The following is a 24,732-nucleotide window of genomic DNA, read 5'->3' on the forward strand; positions in this document are numbered from 1 at the left end:
GCCAGTCCGGCTTTGCCTATTACCTTAGCATCCGGGCCTGGTCATATAATTTGCACCCTGCACTGGCTTCAGGGAAGAGGAGGGGCAACTGACAACAGATGCCCCATATTAAGCCTATGGGTGACCCCACTGCCCAGGCATTGCATTTGTTGTTGGTGATCAGAGATCACCCCTCTCCCCTTAAGCTAGTGCTGGGAGCCAATTACATGAACGGACAGGATAGTTTAAGGAATAGGTAGGTATACAAATCTTTCTTCTACAGGCTTCTTAGTACGGGGCTAATGTTGGGGGTGGGAGGAGATTAAAGATTAGATTTAGACTGGTTATGAGGACCTACTAAACTATCCAATAAATTTGTATCCAATCAAGCAGGCCCTTGCACTACATAGTTGTTGGTAGATCTAAAGGACATTGTACATTCAGTTTGCTGTGAACGTTAGTCTTGCACACTTTACTGCACCCTAAACACCCAAAAATCTACAAAAAAAACAAACAAATAAACATAATCAACAAATAGCAGTTCATTTTACTTTACTTTATTAACATGTTTACAATGTACATACTGTATAACATATGCCTATATTATTTCCCTCTATGCCTATGTGTCAGTTGTTTTAGAACTTTTCTAAACTCTTGGCTCCTGAGGCTATATAAAAGGGGATTAATAAATGGGGTTATCACTGTATACAATAGTGACCTCCATTTGTTTTCACGTAGTGAATTACCTCTTGCTGTAAAAATATATATTGTAACTAAAGCTCCATAATGTGTGCTGACAGTGGCCAAGTGGGAACTACAAATGGAGAATGCCTTTTTCCGTCCAGCAGCGGTAGAGATATTCATGATTGTAATAAAAATACAGATATAAGATAAAATAACAAATAGAAATGGAAGAAATATAAGAAAGACAGAGATTGTGAAATCTTGCCATCGTATTATATTGGTGTCTGATGAGGAAAGCTTGAGAAAAGGGGCAAAATCACAAAAGAAATGATCAATGACATTTGAGTCACAAAACTGTAATTGGAAGATTAAGAGAAATTCACTTGGAATAAGAAAAAAACCAGCTGCCCAGGACCAGAAAGCCAAATAGTGACACAGCTTAGGGTTCATGACAGAAGAATAACGCAAAGGTTGGCAAATAGCCATATAGCGATCAAAAGACATTACAGAAAGTATTACAGATTGTGTATAAATTGCAATACAGTGAATATAGTATTGTATAAAGCACCCCGTTATAGTAATATTTCCCCCTTCCATCAATATAATATATAGCATGTTGGGTACAATGTTGGTGGTGAACATGAGGTCCACTAGTGCCAAATGCTTGAGGAAGTAAAACATGGGAACTTGGAGTTGATGACGTGTTGTCACCAGTATGACAACTAGAAGATTTCCTATCAATATCATTATGTATACAAGGAGGACCAGTATGAAAACCAATACTTTTAGGTGGGAAATGCTTTGAAATCCTAGCAATAGAAATTCAGCCACGTCCGTTTGATTCTTCTCACACATTTTTTTTAACGATGTTTAGAACTTTCGTTCAAGCCTGAAACATAATGGAATTGGGTTAATTGAGAGATCACATTTAAATAATCAGGGACTATTCCTGTGTCAGGACAAAAATCATCAACAAATTAAAATGTATGTCCAGGTTTTTGTTATTATTCCCAAATATCAGGGGTAATGAATTAAAATGTATTGAGGTCCACTAAGTCAAATGATCTAGGCCTACTAGCGGTCAAACATGTTATTTGACAACCTTACAATGGATTTTGTAAGATCCATTGCACCCAAACATGAAAAATCAAAAGTGCCCATTTTGAAGGCTTGTATGCATGTTATTGGCCACAAAAAGGGCATGGGGGCACAGGGGCATGGGGACTACCCTGAGAGACATGTATCAATGCAAAATAGCTTTTTAAAAGAATCGTTTTTTAAGGAGCAGTGATTTTAATAATGCGTAAAGCGAAACAATAAATATAAAAAATTCCTTTAAATATAGTGCCTGGGGGTCCCCTTAGTCTGTCTGTAAAGTGGCACACCGCTACCATGTATAGAACCTGCTGCAGCAAAACTAACATACCGTATATACTTGAGTATAAGCCGAGATTTTCAGCCTCTTTTTTGAGGCTGAAAGTGCCCCCCTCGGCTTATACTCGAGTCATCGCCGTCTGTCTGCGCGAACAGCGTGTCGAGCAGACAGACAGCGGCCATTCTAACTTTCAAAAGCCGCGCCTCCCTGTCTGTGATAGGCGGAACACAATTTCCCAGCAGTCTGTGTTCCGCCTATCACGGACATCCGCTCATCCTCATACTACGGACGAGGATAAGAGGATGTCCGTGATAGGCGGAACACAGACTGCTGGGAAATTGTGTTCCGCCTATCACAGTCAGGGAGGCGCGGCATTTGAACAGGGGAATGGGCGCCGACGAAGAGCGGTGATCCTGGGACGGGACCGGACGGAGGCTCGGCTCGGGACGGGACGGGACCGGACGGAGTCTCGGGACGGGACGGGACCGGACGGAGTCTCGGGACGGGACGGGACCGGACGGAGTCTCGGGACGGGACGGGACCGGACGGAGGCTCGGGACCGGACGGAGGCTCGGGACACAGGTAGGCTGGACACACAAGGCCACACACACACACACACACACACACACACACACACACACACACACACACACATGGATGGACACACACACACACAGGGATGGATGGATGGACACACACACAGGGATGGATGGATGGATGGACACACACACACACAGGGATGGATGGATGGATGGACACACACACACACAGGGATGGATGGATGGATGGACACACACACACAGGGATGGACAGGCATATCTCACCCTCGGCTTATACACGAGTCAATAGGTTTCCCAGTTTTTTGGGGGTAAATTGGGGGCCTCGGCTTATACTCGGGTCGGCCTATACTCGAGTATATACGGTATATAAAGAAAAAAAAAGACATTTAAATTGATTTTCCCTGCAAGCTTTCTTTATTTTGTAAACAATGGCTCGAGGAGCCAGTCTGTATGATGAACTCACAATTTAGTGCACTCAGAACAAGATTTGAGATTTTTGGATAAATGTTGGTGTCTCTTTGGCAGACTGGGTGGAAATAACACAATTTTTCACCACAGTGAGCAAGCCTTATGTGAAGAAGCCAAATTATAGCACACTCAGGCCAAGATTACCCATTTTTTTAGTCTGGTATCTCTTTCGCAGACTTTGGATAGAAGTAACAGGTGTGGAAAATTTGGGCTTTGGGTGTTGGTGGTGCCTTCATACCATAACCCTATAGAGGTACGCTTGAAAAAATTCAGTTTATTTTTCTTCACAAAACATACTAAAACAATGTCCAACAATAACCTCAAAAGAGAAGTTTCAAAATAAATGTACAAAACAAATTTGGAAATTGCTTTATTCTCTTGCCATTTTCTTCCTCCTCTTTTACTCCTCGTATATACAATACATTATTACACCTTATTAGAACTTCTCCAAGATGTCCAGACAATGCCCCATCAATATACTGTTTTGCATTGGTGAGCTGCATTTTCATGTAGCCATCAACAGAGACCAGGTATTCCTTTTATTCCATATCCCACTTCAGTTTCGCCATTACTGGCTTACCAGTAAGGCCATTAGGGAATGGTTTTGGGTTTAGTGGCAAACTCAATCTTCCACTGAAGCCACTTACCTACAGACCAACGAAAGGAAGAAAGAGAATTTCCCTGCAGAATACTCCGAGAAGACTCCGCCGGAGAGAGCAGGAAATGGCTAGAGATAGGCACTCTTGATGAAAGCAAGAATTGGCCTTGCTGTAATAAAAATTTATTATTTGCACCTGTCAAACAGATGCAGAAAAATTGGTCCTTGGGTGTTAATTGTGCAAGTTCTGGCCAGTGGTCTATTCTCATGACCCAGTAACCCACTGGATCGTCTACTGGAAAACTCTCCATGTCTGCTTTCAACCCTAGATAATCTTCTACCATATGATACAGACACTGTCAATGGAATGTGGAAGCTAACAGCCATTGGCGCCAAGGACTAAAACATTTTTTAAATGCATCATTTAGGTGGCCCCCTTCTCCACCACTCATCCTTTGACTAACAGAAGCCTCAAAACTACCTTTTCCATGAGACTGTAACCTACCAGAGTCTGGAAAGGTGTTACAAAAACTCCTCTATAAGGTACCCTTAAGATATTTTATCCTGTGCTGCGAAGGCAGGATGAGTTCCGAAACTTTACCCTTGTAACGATGGTCATTGAGGGTTGCCAACAAATTAGGATCCTTCTCTTTCATAACACAAATTCTTGGATCCTTTCGCAGGCTTTGAAGAATAAGGAAGTCCATGCACCATAAGTTTGCAGAGACATGCGAAGCAAAGTCCTCGGGGTCACTGAGGATTACACTATCTGGAACTGCCTCCTCCCAACCAAATACTGCTCCCAAGGGGATGGAAAACCATCTCTTAAGGTTTGACATACAGTATGTCTTCCTCTGCTTCAATGCCTCCAAAACTGCCAGAATCCTCTTCCCATTTTGCCTTGAGTTCCCTATCCATAATGCCACGCAGAGTATACTCCAGCAGGAACCCAAGAGGGATAGTGTCACTAATGCATGCATTTTCACAGCTCACCATCTTTGTTGCCTCTTCAAATGGTGACAGTATAGTGCCAGCATCCTTTTTTAGCAGCCATTGGCGTGGGGAAAAAAAGCCAAACTCTCCTGAGCTTGTCCTTATGCTTTACTCAAACAGGTAGTCATTGATGACCCTTTGTTGCATGTGCAGCTGCTGAAGCATTGCCAAAGTTGCCCTGGTGGGCATGTCACAAATCAGGCGGTTTACAGGCAGGTGGAATGCCCGCTGAATTTCAGCCAACTGAACACTGGCTGTGTATGACCACCTGAAATAGCTACAGACTCTTCTGGCCTGCCTGAGAAGATCTTGCAAACCTGGATACTTGTTTAAGAAATGCTTCACCACCAAACTGAGGACATGTGCCAGGCATGGCACATGTGTCAACTTTCCCTGCCAAAGGGTGGACAGAAGGTTAGTGCCATTATTGCACACTACCATTCCTGTCTCAAGCTTCCATGGCATGAACCACCCCTGGGCCTGTCCCTGCATAGCTGAAAGAATCTCTGCTTCAGTGTGGCTCCTGTTCCCTAGACAGACCAGCTGAAGCACTGCATGGCATTTTTAGCCTGACTTGTTGAATAGCCCCTTGATGCTTAAGGGGTACTGGTGATTCAAAGGACAATTCAGCAGAGGAGGGCATGGAGGAGGAGAAGGTGGAGCTGACAGATCTCACATCATTACCACCAGCTGTATAGAGAGGCGGTGGCAAAACAAGCTCCAGCACTGAGCCCTGTCCTGTATTTTTCCTAGTTGCAAGCAGAGTCACCCATTGTGCTGTGAATGATATATATCATCCCTGAAAATGCTTGCTGGACCTTGTGTTAGCAGGTGGACCATAGGTGTGCACAGCCTATTGCATTAGAGTGTGCACCCCAGTGTTTAAACACATATGTGTGTGTGTGTGTGTGTGTGTTTATTTATATATATATATATATATATACACACTCTAACACACTCTAAGGCTGCTTTCACACTGGGGCGGTATTCAGGCGTTACAGCGCTAAAAATAGCGCCTGTGTAACGCCTGAAAAAACCGGCCCCTTTAACTCCAGTGTGAAAGCCGGAGGGCTTTCACACTGGAGCGATGCGCTGGCAGGACGGTGAAAAAAGTCCTGCTAGCCGCATCTTTGCAGCGGTGAAGGAGCGGTGTATTCACCGCTCCTATACCGCTCCTACCCATTGAAATCAATGGGACACCGCGGCAATACCGCCGGCAAAGCGCCGATGCAGCGGCGCTTTGCGGGCGGGTTTAACCCCTTTTCGGCCGCTAGCGGGGGTTAAAACCACCCCGCTATCGCCCGCACACCGCCGCTAAAACGACGGTAAAGCGCCGCTAAAAATAGCGGCACTTTACCGCCGACGCCGACGCAGAGATTGGTGTCAGTAGTTTTTATTTTTATTTTACTTATTTACTTACTTTACTTAAGGGGCTTTGGTGAAATATCAAGGGTAAAAACAGGGGCAATCTGTGCCACACGGGGTGATTAGGGTGTGCACACGCCTATGAGCGCACGCCTATGAGGTGGACATTGCTGATGACTGCCAAAAATTTGCCATACAACTGATGCTACAAAGATGGAATGGCCTTACATGCAAAGAAATAGCGATGTAGCAGCTGGGACAGAGAAATTTGCCTGCTATGCTCTACAGTTGGTGGTGTGCTGCTGGCAGATGTGTTGAAAGGACCTGTAACATCCTTTGCTATACCATCATCCCTGTCAGTGGAGGCTGCTGAGAGGTGTGACTTCCAGGTGCTCTTGCCAATGGGCTGAGTGGTGAGAGGTTAATTGCCATTGCAAGCATGTGATACCCAAATGGCTGGTGTTTTTGCCACGCTTGATCTGCTTGTAGCCAGTCCACAGTCTGAATGCTGTAGTTAGATAACATGGGCAGCATCACTAAACTATAGACACAGATGCTGCTTGCCCCTTTATAGTGGCATGGGGACATCTGCCTCTCCTTGTTGGCCTTCCAGACATGATGTGGGGCTTATTACCCAAATTGAATAGATACTAGGAATGTGTAATTGGATGCACTTTATTCAATAAATAGTGGTGTTTGATGCACTTTAACCGCCCTAGCGGTAATCCCGAGTCTGGCTCGGGGTAGGAATATACTGATAGGAGCGGTAACCCCGAGCCAGACTCGGGATGGCTTCGCTCGATGCAGGGGAGGTTACATGGAGAGTTACTTACCTTGTCCCCTGGATCCAGCGATGTCCGCCGCGCTGTGTGATCGAGCCGTCCTCTGCTCGATTCACAGTGCCGAATGCCGCCGAGCTCCGTTCCCTGCGGCGTTACGGCGCACGGGAGCGGAGAACGGCGGCAAATTCAAAAAAGTAAAAACACACAAAACACACACAGCACTGTAATCTTACAGATTACAGTGCTGTATTAAAAAATACACACCCCCTTTGTCCCTAGTGGTCTGTGCAGTGCCCTGCATGCACTTTTATATTATAAATACTGTTTTTTACTGCCTGGAATTTGGAGATTGTCCATAGCAACCAAAAAGTGTCAATTTTTCAGTGTTTTAGGATTTGATTACATTATTGAATATTTTTTATTATTCTTTATTATATTATAAAATTTATCATACCCGGGATGTCTGCTAGACTCTGGTTTGAACAGATTTAAGAGCGTTATTCCTAAGAATTACAGGACTACAAAATAAAAGCCAGATTTCCGTGCAAAATAATTGTACCGCTTTCAGCACCTAATTCCAGACTGAATCATACCGCCAGGGAAGTTAAATTGAGGACCGCCGCTAACAGAATTGTAAAAATTATTTTAAAAATCTAAAAGGGGAACAACAGCTACGCAGTCACAAAAGGTGTGGCTGACAATTTTAAAAAAGGGGGCAGCATGAGGGCAGGCAAAAAGCGCAGCACCCAAAAAAAAGGGGGTATAGATGCACTGTATGCAGAACTAAATGTTATATAATGCTGTGTTAAACACTGCACTACACTACACTATACTGACACACTATACTATACTCACACTATACTAACACTACACTGACACTCAACACTCAGAGTAACAATAACATACTAAGGTGTCCTTTTATGAAGCAGTGAAATCTATTCACTGCTTCATTCTCTGGCATTCACAGAGGAGATTTTTCTCCTCTGTATGCCAGTTTATAAAGCGGAGTAGATCGCTTCACCCTTGGAGAAGTGAAGCGATCTACAAACGCTTCTAACACTGGAGAACGGCCCCTAATACTGGAATCTCGTGAGACTTTACGAGATTACAGTACTAGAAATTCACTGATACACAGAGATGTCAATTTATTAAGCAGTGATAAATTATCACAGCTCAATACACTGACACACGATATGCAATTAATGTTAGTAAAATAAAGCGTCCCCCTACATAATATATACATGTATACACACACAGACATTATATATACATGTATATACACATACACACATTATATAGATATATATATATATATATATATATACATACGCATTATATATATATATATATATATATATATATATATATATATATATATGTATACACATAAATATGACAGGGGGACATGGTTACAGTGTTGGGGGGTCTGAACGAGGCATAAGGAAGTTAATTATCTTCCTCTTTCCTCCTCATATCCCCCCACATTCCCTCTTCACTCCCCGGTTCTCCACCTCTGAGCTGGTGAATCGGGGAGTGTGAATTCTGACACAGATTGCCAGTGAAGCGCTGAGATCCCAGCTTCATAAACTGGCCGTTACTGTGTCAGTCTATGAGGATTCTCAGAGTGTGGAGATAATCGGCGGGAGAATAAGTTCAAACACTTCTCCCCCGATTATCTCTGGTTTATAAACTGTTTATGGGCTGTGATCAGCGGCGATCCTCTGGATCTCCACTGATCACTGCTTCATAAACGGACACCATACTCACTAGTAGCAAACAGAGCCCTGCTCTATCTCCACTCCAACAACACACTGCAAAAGTTTCCTGTGGGAAGGAACCTTTTATAGTGTGTGGTGGGACTATGAGCACTGAGTCACGATTGGGCAAAGTCATCATGATGACCAGCGGTCAGGTGCATTGCTTCATCCAACTAGGACTCTAGAATGCACTGAACAGGCACACAGGAGATGGTCGGGCCGAACTTTTGCTCGGTTCAAACTGTTGGGCCAACTCTAGTGCTCAGCCTGCTCACATCACAGTCCTCAACCACTCCACTTTAATGTCCTCAGCCCCCTCATATCACAGTCTTAACCCCCTGAACTACTTTTATGTTCTCAGCCCCCCCATCACAGTCCTCAGCCCCCACTTTAATGTTCTCAGCCCCCCTTTATTGTCCATGCCCCCCCCACATGACAGTCCTCAACCCTCCTCGTAATGTCTTCAGCCCCCCACTTTAATGTCCTCAGCCCCCCCCCCCCACATCACAGTCCCCAGCTCTCCCCACCTTAATGTCCTCAGTCCCACTACATTAGTGTCCTCAGTTCCACTACATTAATGTCCTCAGCCCCCTCCACATCACAGTCTTCAACCCACCACATCACAGTCCTCAGCTCCCCAATTTAATGTCCGCAGCCCCAATATCACAGTCCTCAGCCCCCCCACTTTAATGTCCATGCCCCCCCCCCCCACATCACAGTCCTCAGTCCTCCCCTAATGTCCTCAGCCCCCCACTTTAATGTCCTCAGTTCTCCCACTTTAATGTCCTCAGTTCTCCCACTTTAATGTCCTCAGCCCCCCACATCAGAGTCCTCAGCCCCCCACGTCACAGCCCCCCCTCACATCACAGTCATCAGCCCTCCCATACATTATTGTCCTCAGCCCACCTCATTAATGTCCTCAGCCTCCCCCCCCCCCCCCACATCACAGTTCTAAGCTCTCCCCACGTTAATGTTCTTTCTTCAAGGCCATGGGTCAATTATACGATGATCCTCAGTGCACTGCTACAGCAGAAGCTGCCCTGCATACCCTTTCACAAGGGAGGAGACCGGTGGAGGACTATACAGTTGAGTTCCGCAAGTGGTCACCTGACACTGTCTGGAATGAGGCGGCCCTTCGCTACCAATACCAGCTAGGACTTTCTGAAAATTTAAAGGATGAGCTGGCCCAAGTAGAGACCCCTGACTTAATCCAAATAGCCACGAAGCTAGACAGGTGGATGCATGAGTGGCATTCTGAATGCCTCCAGGCCCCTCGGCCCAGCTGGATGCTCCCTAAGGCCACTGCTCCTTACCCACCAATTCCGGTTCCCTCTGGCCCCTTGGCTCCTGAGGGGGAACCAATGCAGTTGGGTCTGGTTCGTCCTCGTCTTACCCCTGAGGAGCGACAACGAAGACGCCAGGCCAACCTTTGCCTATATTATGGGGGGCTCATACACTATATTCGTAACTGCCCTGTGAGACCCTGTAAGTTGCCCCCATGGTGTATTATGAACTATCAAGCCACAGGTCTTGCTCAAACTTATGTGACTCTCTCTGTTTCTCTACAGCTGGCGGAAGAGAAGATCCAACTGCCAGCCGTGATTGATTCAGGGGCATGCAGCTGCTTCCTGGACATCTCTGTTGCTCAACGGCTACTTATTCCTTGCTAAAGAAACACATCTTCTTGTGCACTTAGCGGATGGGTCTCTTCCACGCTCTGGTCCAGTGACACAGGAAACCTATACTTACCACCATGGATTCCGGGCCATCGAGAGTTTCTACGCTTCAACTTGATATCCTCTCCTATGTTTCCTATTATCTTGGGACTTCCCTGGCTGCAGGCCCATGATCCCCAGATCAACTGGGACAAGAAGGAAGTTTTCTTTACATCCCCCTACTGTACTCAGCATTGCTTTGTTCCTGTTCCAGCTCCATACCTGGCAGTGGTCCCGGCATCTCATAACCTGCAGCACATTCCTCCAGCCACTTAGATTTCAAAGGTGTATTTGATAAAAAGAAAGCTGATTGCTCACCAACCATATGACTGTCCCATTGAACTACTACCCGGCTCTGAAATTCCTTTCGGGTGAATATTCCCCTCATCTGAGGCTGAACTAAAGGCTCTCAAAGCTTATATTTACGAAAACCTAGAAAAGGGTTTTATTCGGCCATCTTCATCCCCAGCAGGGACGGGTATCTTCTTTGTCGGAAAAAAAGATGGTTCTCTCAGACCTTGCATTGATTATAGAGAACTCAACAAGATAACAATCAAATACCGTTATCCACTCCCACTCATCCCCAAATTATTTCAGCGCTTCTGGACTGCAAAAATATTTTCCAAACTAGATTTCCGGGGCGCCTATAGCCTCATCCGATACTGACGAATGGAAAACAGCCTTCAGACCCAGATTTGGCCACTACGAATATTTAGTCATGCCTTTTGGCCTGTGCAACGCTCCGGCCACATTTCAGCACTTAGTCTCTGAAGATATCGTTTACTATCTTGATGATTTTATAGTAGTGTACTTTGATGACATCCTCATTTTCTCAGCCTCTCTTGAACTTCATCAGGTTCATGTAAGAAAAGTTCTCACCATCCTTAGACAACATTGGCTATACCTCAAGGTAAAGAAATGCAAAGTTGAAACAACCACGGTTCAATTTCTAGGGTTTGTCATTTCCACTGAAGGCATTTCCATGGACCCCCAAAAGGTCAAAGCAATTCTAGAATGGCCTGCTCCAGGGGACAAGAAAGCCGTACAATGGTTCATAGGCTTCACTAATTTTTACCAAAGATTTATTGTTGGGTTCTCGTCCATAGTCACTCCCATCACGCAGCTAACCCGCCAACATGCCCGATTCCAGTGGTCCCAAGAAGCCCAGGAAGCGTTTACTAAATTAAAGACCTTGTTCACTTCAGCGCCCATTCTACAGCATCCTGACCCACTGCTACCCTTTGTATTAGAAGTTGACGCCTCCGAAACGGCCACTGGAGCCATCCTCTTGCAACGTCGAGGGTCTAAAGCCCTGCTACATCCGGTGGCCTTTGCATCTCGGAAATTAAGCCCCCAGAGAGAAATTATGATGTGGGCGACTGAGAGCTACTGGCCATCAAGTTCGCTCTGGAGGAGTGGAGGTATCTCTTCAAAGGAGCCACCCATCTCATCACAATATTCACAGACCACAAGAATCTCGAATACCTCAGGACTGCCAAGCATTTAATCTTTTCGAGATTTCACTTCCATATTTCGTATCGGCCCGGGTCGAAGAATAATAAAGCAGACGCACTTTCTTGAATGTTCCTCCCAGGTGACAGAACCCAGCACCATCTTATCCCCTCAAAATTTCCTCTTACTCCCGCAACCTGACTTAATCAAGGCCATCAGAACAGCTTCTGCCCATTGTAACAACCCCTACTGTCTACTTTGGAGAATCGTGACTACCTGTTTTGGGCCCGAAAAACGTTGTCCTCCCTGAAGCTAGGACTCTGGTTCTAAAGACTCTCCATGACCACAAATTGGCCGGCTACTTTGGAACACAAAAAACATCGGAACTGATCTCTCATTCCTTCTGGTGGCCAGGTAGGAGACGGGACTGCCAAACCTATATCTCTTCTTGTGTAACATGCCAGCGTAACAAGGGCTCCAAGACCAAGCCCTGGGGATTATTGAGGCCCTTGCCCATCTTTGAGCGGCCATGGACAGACGTCTTGATGGACTTCATCGTCGATTTACCACCCTCTGAAGGCTTCACCAAGATCCTGGTGGTGGTTGACTGCCTTTCAAAGATGTCTCCCTTTCTGCCCATGGTTGGTACCCCTTCTGCCTTGGAAACTGCCAACATCTTCATTAAGGAGATTATCAGGCTCCACGGTGTCCCCAACAGTATTACCTCATATAGAGGTTCCAAGTTTACCTCTAAGGCACTAGAAATCAGTATCTGTCTCTCATCCGCATACCACCCCCAGAGTAATGGACAGACTGAGCGAACAAATCAAACCCTAGAACAGTACCTTTGTTGTTTTTGCTCAGGCTCCCAAGACTATTGGTCGTCCCTTTTACCATACGCGGACTTCGCTTATAACAATTCAGTACATAAAGCCACTAACCAGACGCTCTTTTGGACAAACTTTGGATTTCACCCTTCGTTCCTCCCCAACTCCATTCCAGAATCTACTGTCCCTGCTGTCCAAGAGGTACCATGATAAAGGAAGAAAAGAGAACCCTGCCTTTAAAGTTGCAGAAAAAGTCTGGCTACCTGCTGCTAATCTCGGGCTTCCTTGCCACTCACGCAAGTTGGGTCCCAAATTCATAGGGCCATTCAAAATCAAAAGAATAATAAACCCCGTAGCCTTCGAATTAACTCTTCCTGGATCATACAAGATACATCCTATATTTCATGCTTCCCTCTTGAAACCGCTGGTCCCTAGTCCTTTCCCTGGAAGGGAGGAGCCTCCGCCCATCAGGATTGATGGAGAAGATGAGTTCGAGGTGGAAGCCTTACTTGGTTGCAGGAAAGTGGTAGGCAATTACAGTACTTGGTAAAATGGAAGGGGTATCCCCCAGAAGACAACTCCTGGGAACCATCCAAAAATCTTCATGCCCCAAGACTAATCAAGACCTTCCATCAGGAATATCCGGAGCTGATGGGTAGCTTGGGCATTCGGAGGCCGCCCCTTGGGGGGGGGCACTGTCATAGGAATAGGCCGCACCAGTTGCGCATTCCCGCACGCATGCGCATTGGGACAGCGCTCTGGCGCACATTTGTGCGCAACAGAAATGCGCTACAGTGCATGCGCGGCCCCACCCAGGCCACTTATAAAGGAAGCATTGGCACTCAAGCAAACTGCTGGTTCGTCTTCAGCTACCTGTGATCCCTGCCTTTGATCCTGTGACCTGTCTTACCCGTTGTGACCCAGATTGCCTTTTGACATTGCTGATTCTCTCCTGGACCTGACCTCTGGCTTGCTCCTCGGACTTCCGCTCTCTCACGTGTTTGACCCTCGGCCTGTACCTGGACTTTGCCTCTTGTCTCCTGTGATCGACCCCTGGCCTGTTCTTGGATTACCCCTTTGTCTCAGCGTTCTTGGTTCCTACTGATTCCTGATCTGAACTGTGTTTGACCCTTGGCCTGCCTCGTCGACTTTGCTCTTTGCCTGATGGACTTGTTGCTGCTGTTCCTAAACCCGCCCGGTCGCTAATTACCTGCTCTGCTCAAGCTACCTACTGATCTCCAAGCAAGTAACGGTCCCACTGGTAGCCTGTGCCTCTTGGTGCCAACCACTCTCTGTGTCACCTTCAGGGGCGATGTGCACCGAGTCGCAACAGCGACCGCTCTCGGCATCTTGGCCTCGGTAAGTATACCTTTTATGACATCTATTCTGTCAGGGGAGTAGAGAGTGATCGTCTGTTCCTAGTAGTTAGGAACAGTGATCGGTCTCCTCCCCTAGTCAGTCCCATCCCTCCCCAGTTAGAACACATACCGACAGAACACATTTAACCCCTTGATCACCCCCTAGTGTTAATCCCTTCCCTGCCAGTGACATTTATACAGTAATCAGTGGCTATTTTTAACTCTGATCGCTCTATTAATGTCAATGGTCCCAAAAAAGTGTCAAAGGTGTCTGATCTGTCTGCTGCAATGTCATATTGCTAGTAAAAAAATAATAAAAATCTATCCCCTATTTTGTAGACGCTATAACTTTTGTGCAAACCAATCAATATACGCTTATTGCAATTTTTTACCAAAAATATGTAGAAGAATATATATCGGCCTAAACTGATGAAGACATTTATTTTTTATTTTTTGGGGGATATTTATTATAGCAAAAAGTAAAAAAGTGTTGTGTTTTTTTTTCAAAATTATAGCACAAAAAATAAAAACCACAGAGGTGATCCAATACCACCAAAAGAAAGCTCTATTTGTCGGAAAAAAAGGACATACATTTTGTTTGGGTACAGCGTTGCACAGACGCGCAATTGTCAGTTAAAGCGATGCAGTACCATATCACAAAAAAACCTGGTCAGGAAGGGGGCAAATTCTTCCGGGCTGAAGTGGTTAATGTCCTCAGCCCCCTCTACATCACAGTCCTCAGCCCTCCAGTTTAACATCCTCAGCCCCCCCCACTTAAAAGTCCTCCACATCAGTCTTGCCCCCCCCCCTCCATTTTTCTGTCCTCAGCCAACTACTCCCACATCACAATACATGGGCTCTTCCAACTTTAATGTCCTTATGATAGACCCAACTAGGACAGGGGCTTTTGGAGGGGACTACAGGGTAGCTTCTTGCTTACTGACTATGGACCCTGGCCTTTGAGGGAGCTACAAGCACTCAGGAAGATGCCCTGTTATATAATGCAGAATGACATGGTATTACCACGTCAAGAAAACCATGATGGTCTCTGCTAACTTAAAACTCAGTGAGAAGATGGATGTCTTGGAGCCCAGCTGTTAATTAGCTTATTGGGTAATTAGTTAGCTGTTGATTGGATTGCAGTTTGATAAGTTCACTGTTAGCTGCTAGATTTTCATTTGATGTACTGTTAGATTTACTGATGATAATAGTGTTTAACCTTTGCATTGTTTAGGATAATGTGATTAACCTCTTATCTGATTTTGTGTGCTTCAAATTCTGTGCGTTCCAGTTTGCACCTAAGCTAGTGTTGTCTAGTTCTTGGGGGAAATTCTAAGCTATAATACCTGGCTCCTAGTTCCAGAGTGGAGGAAGCTGTATCATGGCCAAGGCATCAAAGCGGGTGCCACGCAGTGCGTCACTTTTAGTGGCAGCAGTGGGATCTGCTTCTTCCCTAAGGGCAGTCCAAGCCACCACCAAGACCCAGTGTTGGTTGATATGGAAGAAGTGTTCCAGGAGTCAGTCGCCATGGAAGTGGAGTTCCAGTGGCAAATGCAAGAGACATTTACCCAGTACAGAGATACTGGTTATGCCTGGGACATGCTGGAATTTAAAGGGCGATCCGCCAGGAGCCCTGGAACGAGGCTCTCTAAAAGGAGCAAAATTATTATGGAAAGGTCCTCCCTATGTCCATGGATCAGTACTGGCTGCAGCTGGACTTGCGTATACCATTCCTAGGACAGAATCCTCAGAAGGAATGGCTGACAGAGCTGGATAGGCTAGTCCAAATGGAAATGTTGCTGGACGATGGGTATAGTGCACTGCAATGGTATGCAACCCAAGTGTGTCCATGGCTGAAGAACAGCAATCCCATAGAGGATATGGTGGCCCGGGATTGATATTTGAGGCGCTTCAGGAGGATCCACAGTTTGAAAGTTTGGTAATGAGTGGAAATGGGAGGATATCCGAGATTTTAGGGAGTTGGAACTGCCCAGTGAGCTCGGATTGAGCAGTGACTTGGACTTTATAGTCATACAACAATGGGAGCTGGAACAAGCATATAAAAGATGAAGCTCAACAGTATGCCCCAGCACCCATGGATGTTATGATTTATGAGTCACCCAACAAAAAGCTGGCAATGTGCCCAAGTGCCGCCAGCCCATGCCCTGGATTTTCAGCAATTCCAGAGACTGAGGATTTAATAGACTTTTCTGCTGAGGAGGACCAGCCCTGTGAGCCTCCAGCAGAAGAGCTGGCATCAGGGCAGAGCACCACTGGCCTCTGCCCAGCACCCACAGCACTTCCGAAGCTCCAGGGAGCCAGGGCTGGCAGCTCTGCTCCCAGCAACAGGCCAATGGAGAGAAGCTCGAACTCCCAGCAGAAGCACTGGCAACCGGACAGAGGGTCAAAGACTTCTGTCCCACACCCACAGCAGTTCTGTGGGCACAGGGTGAAAAGGTTGCAGTTCTTCTTCCCAGAGATGCAGAAAGTCAGAGATGCAGGGAGGGGAGGAAGCTTTCCTCACTCCTAATCGGGAGTCCAAAATTCAGAGGGGAGGAAGCCATTCCCATGTCCAGGGGCAGGCCATGGAACAGGGAGATCTGGTGGCCCTCCTTAGCAGCTAATCCACTGTCTGGGAGTGGTGGAAGCCATCCTCCCTCCCTAACAGTCATCCAGAGCAGAGGAAACTGTCTTCCCTCCGCAGTAAGTATCTGTGCACCTGGGAGACAGTACCAAAGAAATGTCTTCCCATAAGCTGGATAAGAGTACAGGAGATGGAGAAGCCGGCTCATCTCCCCAGCAGCAGTTCAGCATCAGGGCAGATTGCCATCAATCTCTGCCCAGCATCGACAACAACTCTGGGGCTACAGGGAGCCGGGGCAGACGGCCCCTCTCCCCAGTGACAGGCTGATGTAGTGAAGCTCCTACTTCCAACTGAAGCATTGGCAACAGGGCAGAGCGCTGCTGGCCTCTGCCTAGCACCTACAGTGTCTCCACAGCTCTAGGGGCCGGGGCAGTCGGCCCCTCCCCCCAGCTGCAGACCGAGGCCCCAAAACAATATAGGCCACTAAGATGAAGCTTTTTAGGCTTCCTTCGCACGAGCAATTACCTGCATCAACAGATTCTTATGGCTGGAATGTAAGATTTATATGAACAGCAGCAGTCACTCAACCTGTAGAAAGTAATGACAGTCTGACAGGAGCCATAACTGTTCACATGTATTTGCAAATAGTTACTTGCAGTTAGGGACAAATGTCAAGAACTAAATGCATATTTCTGGGTCACTCATCCTTCCCTAACGGCATGTAACCACTGAGTGTGAATAGCAATAACTCCTCTCAATGAGTTGCTATGTACAAGCTGAGCATCCACAGCCGCTCACATACGCTTGTCATCCCAACCACGAGAATCTTCTGGAATCTGGTGTATGCAGTTAATCACACATGTGAAGAAGGCATAGAAAACAAATATATTTTAAATTGGTTCTAAATTTGAAAAATTAACAAAGCATTTTCTTCTATAATGTGTACTTGCATCTAAAGCACCTAGTGTGATTTCTGTCTCCTCTCACATTCCTCTGTTATCTGCATGACTCACTTCAGACAGACTATGCCGACACCAGACAAGCCCAAAAGATGTCCCTGCCTCCAGCATACAGAAGGTGATTGACAGCCTCAGCTTTGCATGTTACCCTATGAGATTGTGTAGAGGGGTTGTTTATTCCCTCCACTCAGGTCTCAGATTACACTCAGCTATCTGCTCTATGCTGTGTAGTGTGTGACGTCAGATCCCCACGCCCTGAAACTCAGACAAGCAGTGTAAATTCTGGACATTGAGTGGATGTAGAAGAGCGAGGGCTGCAGATAAACAGGAAGATTTGTCATTTCTGTGTACCACCTGAGGCTAGTCACTTCATAGGGTTTATATAAGGGTTTACAACCACTTATAAAAAAAACAATCTTCCTATATAAACCAGGAAATAGTTGGAACCTCTGCCATGTGTTAAAGTGTATCTAAACCCATATCGGGTTACCAGTCCTTAGATGTGGTGGGTGAATTAGTGTTACTTTCTCAAGCTTTCTTTCCTTTATTTTCACTTGGTAATTCAGCCACGCATCTGACCTGCATTGACAATGCTCTTTCACCATACTGGAACAGGACAGGACCTCACAAACCTCCCTATCTTTTCCTATCCATAACCTGGACATGCAACGTCCTCAGAGAGAGCAGGAAACTAATAACAGATAACAGTCATCAGAGGCATAGGCACAGAATACTGTAAATTATCAGCTGACAAGATTTGTGGCAAGATCAACAGATATTTTTTACACTTATTAAACAGATATAACGAAACACTTTTAAAGGATTAGTTCAACTTTACAGAAACAATCAAACTGTTCACCCTCCCCACCACCCTGCCTCTGGTCCTCATTGTACTTGCCTCCAGTGATCCTGAGGTGTCGGGGCTTCCACAGCCAGTCCAGTGGTCCAGGGATTTTATACCCCCACAATGACCTTCTCGTACCACACTCGGATCACTGATGATGAATGTGAACAAACTGGCTAGTGATGCTGGCTGAGGTCACTGACAAAATATTTGGTCAATGACATTACCCATAATGCCTGGCAGCTTGTTTGCAATTTGAAATAATACTGCCACTAAATAAATTGCTTTTAGTTGCAACAATCAGAGGTCCGGGAGGACGGGTGAACTGGCCAAATCTGGCCATTAAATAGGTTTTGCCACCTCTTATGCAGGACTAGAGAGGAGTCCTAGATGCCATTGCAGTGCTGGCGACATGGATGCTGAAGGAATCGCATCTCCTGATCAAGATGCTTGAACTCCATATGATTTGTTGTCTCAACAACACTAACACCTCTCAGCTGGAGGATCATTTGATCTGGATTTAGTTGGACAGTGCCACAACAGTGCTGTATATCAACCATTACGGAGGACCCAAAAGGACCCAAAAGTCTTGCTGCAGCAAGAGAGGTAGAAAAAATGTTGTTCTGCACAGAACTTCATGTTCCAGCCTTGTCAGTCATTCACATCCCAGGGGTGGACAATTGGCAGGCAGACTACCTCAACCAACAGTGAGATGCTCTGGTGACTCAGTGATCTACACCTATAGTTCCCCAAAAAACTCTTTACTTGTTTACTTTGTAAGACCAAGAAGGAGGACATTCCAGTTATACTCATAGCTCCAAACTGGCCCAGGGGAATGTGGCATTCCTACCTGATCAAACTGTTGGCAGATGTCCCATGAGCTTTTCCATGTCAAGCAAACCTTCTATTTCAAGGACTGGTTTACCACTCTGCTTCACAGTTGTTGGCTTTTTAATGGCATGGCTGTTAAAGCCCTGGTTTTGATAGACAGGGGCCACTCTGATTGAATAAGTCCCGTGCTGCTAAAAGCGAAGGAGTCAACGTTCTACAAGGTCTACTATTGTACATGGTAGCCAAAACTCTGTGGGACATATCCTGGCCTTTGTAATTAGGCCTTGTGATCTTATTCCAAATACCACTAGTCTCCACTTTCTGGGTTATGACTTTTTTATAGGGTATCTATCCCCCCGAGCAACCACCTGTGTCTCATGGGATTTAAATTTGGTTCTTGACTGTTTGTCATCATGACTATCTCAAAGAACATATGATCTATTTAAGTATGTACGTACAGTATGTAAGTTTTGTATGTTTTTAAGTATTTACTATACATGAACTGATATTGTTACTTGCACCAATCTGATTATATATACAGTATAATATAATAAAAGACTTTACCTTCCTTAGGCTTGGATTACTACAGATAATGCAAGTTATGATGTAGTGGTATGCATGGTGTTCCCTGGGCCATCCAGTTGAGAAATCAGTTTATCTCCTAGTAGATCACCTTCCCAAATCAGATCAAACATTACACGTGAAAGAAAGCAGTGGGCCATTGCTGACCTGTGATTTTAAGGCTGGCTATAGATGGGTCTCAGCAGGCTGATCGCAAAAAACGAATGGGTTCCCCCATCCACACAAGCGCGGTGGATAGAGGAATTCTCCCCACTGTGCCATTGGTTTCTGACTTATTTGGCTGCAGCTGCTGATCAAGAAAAAAATTCCAACAAGCCCATTTAACATTTAACAAAAGTTAATCATTGGATTAAATTCTGTCAAGCAGAAGTGGCTACACGTGAATGGAAATGCTGAATTTTCAATCAATTTATGGCCAGCTTAGACATGCTACTTACCTGACTGTTATGGAAAAGCTTTAATACTTTCTCAGTGACTATAATCTGGAACAAACATAAAGATGAGGAATTCTGACTCATTCCTGATCTTCTTTTGCTACATATTTGTTCTGGTGATTCTGTAATCCCAAAGTCAGACACAGCGAGGCACTTGGGAATTTTAGAAGAATATCAGAAATGACCTCCCACAGATACTTTTAAGACACATTGTTTTTAGAAATTAAGTGGTGGCCATCTCATACTACATAAAGATGTGCCTTGATTTCAAAGTTATGGAAATTAGCTGTTTAAATTATGCATTGATACAGCACTAAAAAACTGGTTAGGGCGAAAGTAGATTAAAACTCAATCACTTAAATATCATATGAACATGGGCATGGTAATGTAATTTGAAATGTTTTTCTTTTCAATATTTTTAAATCTGCAGCATTCATTAAAATAATACCTGTTGATCCTGCCATGAAAGTCCTTGTAGACATCACATTCTTACCCTATCTCTTATTTTCTTTCTTGCATTGCTACACTAGGTTTCAGGGGAGACTACAAGTAGCCATGTCAACAGCTGGCCCTGAGCAATAATATGCAACCACCATTTGAATAAAGGAAGAAAGTGGAAGAGAAAAAAGGGAGAGATGAGGTTCAAAAAAGGATGAAGAATAGTAAGCACAGTATTTCATTAAGAAATCAGCGTCTGGTGGGACAATTATACTGTATCTAGTTATGGTTTGGATACATGTATATTGGTTGACTGATAACAGTGGGATTGAAGTCAATGCTCTCAGTTATCTAATGATGAGCAGAAGATTAGAGCTGGTGAGTCTGAGATCCGTAAATCTAAGGCCGCGTACACACGCGGGGACTGTTCGCCCAACTTTGTCCGTCAAACAGTTTCGGCAAACAGTCCGCTCAAAATTAGCATGGACGGACATGGCCACACACGACGGACGAACAGTTTGCTGAAACCGTGCGCGATGACGTGAACGGCACGTACGACGGGACGAAAAATACGACGTCCTATACACTGCATTATAACTTTCGGCGTGAAAATCCTTTCTGAGCATGCACGCAACTTTGTTTGACGAACAAGCCTACACACGCGGGGACTGTCCGCTGAAACAAGGTTTCAGCGGACAGTTTTTCGGAATTTCCGAAAAACCTTGTTCAGCGGACTGTTCGCTGAAACTGTCCGCTGAAAGCCCACACACGAGCGGACTGTCCGCTGAAACTTGGTTTCAGCGGACAGTTTAAGCGAACAGTCCCCGCGTGTGTACGCGGCCTTACTGAATTTCTAAAATCACAGAAACAAAGCCGTCAGGTTTCCAGCTCTGGCTGGCAAGGAAATTAAATCAATAAAACCTTGTTAAACATGAGCTTCAGATTGTATATGAGCATTATGCACAGCAAGTTGTTATAAAGCATGTGTCGTGTTTTTTGTGACCTTAACCACTTTCAGACCGGACCATTTTGCTGGTAAATGACCAGAGGTCTTTTTACAATTTGGCACTGCGCTGCTTTAACTGGTAATTGCGCGGTCATGCAATGTTGTACCCAAACAAAATTTGCGTCCTTTTCTTCCCACAAATAGAGCTTTCTTTTGATGGTATTTGATTGCCTCTGCGATTTTTATTTTTTGCGATATAAATGGAAAAAGACCGCAAATTTTGAAAAAAAATGATATTTTCTACTTTTTGTTATTAGAAAAATCCAATAAACTCAATTTTAGTCATACATTTAGGCCAAAATGTATTCAGCCACATGTCTTTGGTAAAAAAAAAGTCAATAGCTGTATATTTATTGGTTTGGGCAAAAGTTGTCACATCTACAAACTAAGGTACGTTTTCTGGAATTTACGCAGCTTTTAGTTTACGACTGCCTATCTCATTTCTTGAGGTGCTAAAATGGCAGGGCAGTACAAAACCCCCCCAAATGACCCCATTTTGGAAAGTAGACCCCCTAAGGAAATTGATAAGTGGCATGTTGAGCCCATTGAATATTTTATTTTTTTGCCTCAAGCGATTTTTACACAAAGTTGTCACTAAATGATATATTGCTCACACATGCTATGGGCATATGTGAAATGACACCCCAAAATAAATTTTGCTGCTTCTCCTGAGTACGGGGATACCACATGTGTGGGATTTTTTGGGAGCCTAGCCGCGTACGGGGCCCCGAAAGCCAAGAACCGCCTTCAGGTTTTCTAAGGGCGTAAATATTTGACTTCACTCCTCACTACCTATTACAGTTTTGAAGGCCATAAAATGCCAAGATGGCACAAAACCCCCACAAATGACCCCATTTTAGAAAGTAGACACCCCAAGCTATTTGCTGAGAGGCATGTTGTGTCCATGGAATATTTTATATTTTGCCACAAGTTGCGGGAAAATTACAAACTTTTTTTTTTTATTTATTTTTTTCACAAAGTTGTCACTAAATGATATATTGCTCACGCATGCCATGGGCATATGTGAAATGACACCCCAAAATAAATTCTGCTGCTTCTCCTGAGTACGGGGATACCACATATGTGGGACTTTTTGGGAGCCTAGCCGCGTACGGGGCCCCGAAAACCAAGCACCGCCTTCAGGCTTTCTAAGGGCGTTACAGTTTTGAAGGCCATAAAATGCCAAGATGGCACAAACGCTCCCCAAATGACCCCATTTTGGAAAGTAGACACCCCTAAATTTAGGGGTACACTAGTGAGACTAGGTAATAAATGGCGGGTGCCCTGAAACTATAAAAAAATAACTAACCAACCAGCGTCACCTGTAACCGTTATATGGTGATCACTGGTGAAAGGGTTAACTAGGGGGCAATCAGGGGGCTTTATGCGGTAGCATATGGGGGTCCCTGGCGCTATAAAAAGCTGCGGCGAACCTAAATACCTACCTGCCTAACTAGCCTCACCTGTGACACTAATACAGCGATCAGAAAAACGATCGCTTATTAGGTTGGGTTCACACTGGAGCGATGCAGGAACGCCACAAATCCGCGGCGGGTTCCCGCATCGCATGCCTCCCGGCGGCAGTTCACACTGCCCTATGCGAACTGCTGGGAGTGTCAGTGAAATGTTAATGACACCCCCAGATCAGTTCGCATATCGCAGTGCGATCTGCAAACTCGGATCGCATGGTGTGAACACCCATGCGATCCGATTCTGCTGCGGACCAAAAAAAGGGTCCCGTGCGAGTTTGCGGCGGGTGCGACGCAAATTCAGCCATACTATCTGTATGGCTGAACTCGAATCGCACAGAGATCGGATGTGATTTGCACTGCAGTGCGGTGCGAATCACATCCGTTCTCAAACCGCTGCAATGTGAACCCAGCCTTAGTGACACTGGCGACGGGGGGTGATCACGGGGTTAAACCTTTATTGGGGGGGTTAGGGGGGTACCTTAGAACTAAAGGGGGCTAACCCTAACTGCCCTAACAGTTATTACAGTCACAAATGACACCCGCCGGGTGATCAGGGGGTTAAACCTTTATTAGGTAATAAATGGCGGGTGCCCTGAAACTATAAAAAAATAACTAACCCACCAGCGTCACCTGTAACAGTTATATGGTGATCACTGGTGAAAGGGTTAACTAGGGGGCAATCAGGGGGCTTTATGCGGTAGTATATGGGGGTCCCTGGCGCTATAAAAAGTTGCGGCGAACCTAAATACCTACCTGCCTAACTAGCGTCACCTGTGACACTAATACAGCGATCAGAAAAATGATCGCTTATTAGGCTGGGTTCACACTGGAGCGATGCGGGAACGCCACGAATCCGCGGCGGGTTCCCGCATCGCATGCCTCCCGGCGGCAGTTCACACTGTCCTATGCGAACTGCTGGGAGTGTCAGTGAAATGTTAATGACACCCCCAGATCAGTTCGCATATCGCAGTGCGATCTGCAAACTCGGATCGCATGGTGTGAACACCCATGCGATCCGATTCTGCTGCGGACCAAAAAAAGGGTCCCGTGCGAATTTGCGGCGGGTGCGGCGCGAATTCAGCCATACTATCTGTATGGCTGAACTCGAATCGCACAGAGATCGGATGTGATTTGCACTGCAGTGCGGTGCGAATCACATTCGTTCTCATAAACCGCTGCAATGTGAACCCAGCCTTAGTGACACTGGCGACGGGGGGTGATCACGGGGTTAAACCTTTATTGGGGGGGTTAGAGGGGCACATTAGAACTAAAGGGGGCTAACCCTAACTGCCCTAACAGTTATTACAGTCACAAATGACACCAATGCAAAAAAAATAAAATGCAATTGGTGTCACTGTGACGGGGGGGGCAGGGGTAATTGGGGGGGTGATCGGGGGGTAAAGGGGGGGTGTGAGTGTGCCTGGCATGTTCTACTGTACGTGTGGTGTGTTGGTGCAACTCACCGATCCTCTCTCCTCGGTGCCGGAACGAAAAATACCGACACGGAGGAGAGATTACATCACTTCCTCTCCTGTGAGGAGAGGAAGTGATGTCACAGAGCATTTCTATTCGTCGGGAGCGATCGCGAGGGGGTGGCCATGAATGAATGGCCGCCCCCTCATCCCGGATCGCTCCCGAACGAATGCCGACCGCCGCAGGCACCGGGGGG

General features: G+C 45.6%; 1 protein-coding gene and 1 pseudogene across 1 annotated transcript in view; both read right to left on the reverse strand.

Moving 5' to 3' along the window:
- Window positions 1-520: 520 nt before the first annotated feature.
- Window positions 521-24,732, reverse strand: part of LOC143943296 (olfactory receptor 5V1-like) — a 37,724-nt gene continuing 13,512 nt past the window's right edge. The window contains exon 2 of the mRNA XM_077464946.1: window positions 521-1,552. Coding sequence (XP_077321072.1) covers window positions 583-1,518 — 936 coding nt within the window. The 5' untranslated portion in view covers window positions 1,519-1,552 and the 3' untranslated portion in view covers window positions 521-582. The remainder of the gene's footprint in view (window positions 1,553-24,732) is intronic.
- LOC143942239 (small nuclear ribonucleoprotein F pseudogene) lies at window positions 3,387-3,975 on the reverse strand (annotated as a pseudogene).

Source organism: Lithobates pipiens, unplaced genomic scaffold (assembly GCF_037356315.1).
Source record: "Lithobates pipiens isolate NorthernLeopardFrog02 unplaced genomic scaffold, aLitPip1_a1.2 Scaffold_30, whole genome shotgun sequence".
NCBI lineage: Eukaryota > Metazoa > Chordata > Amphibia > Anura > Ranidae > Lithobates > Lithobates pipiens.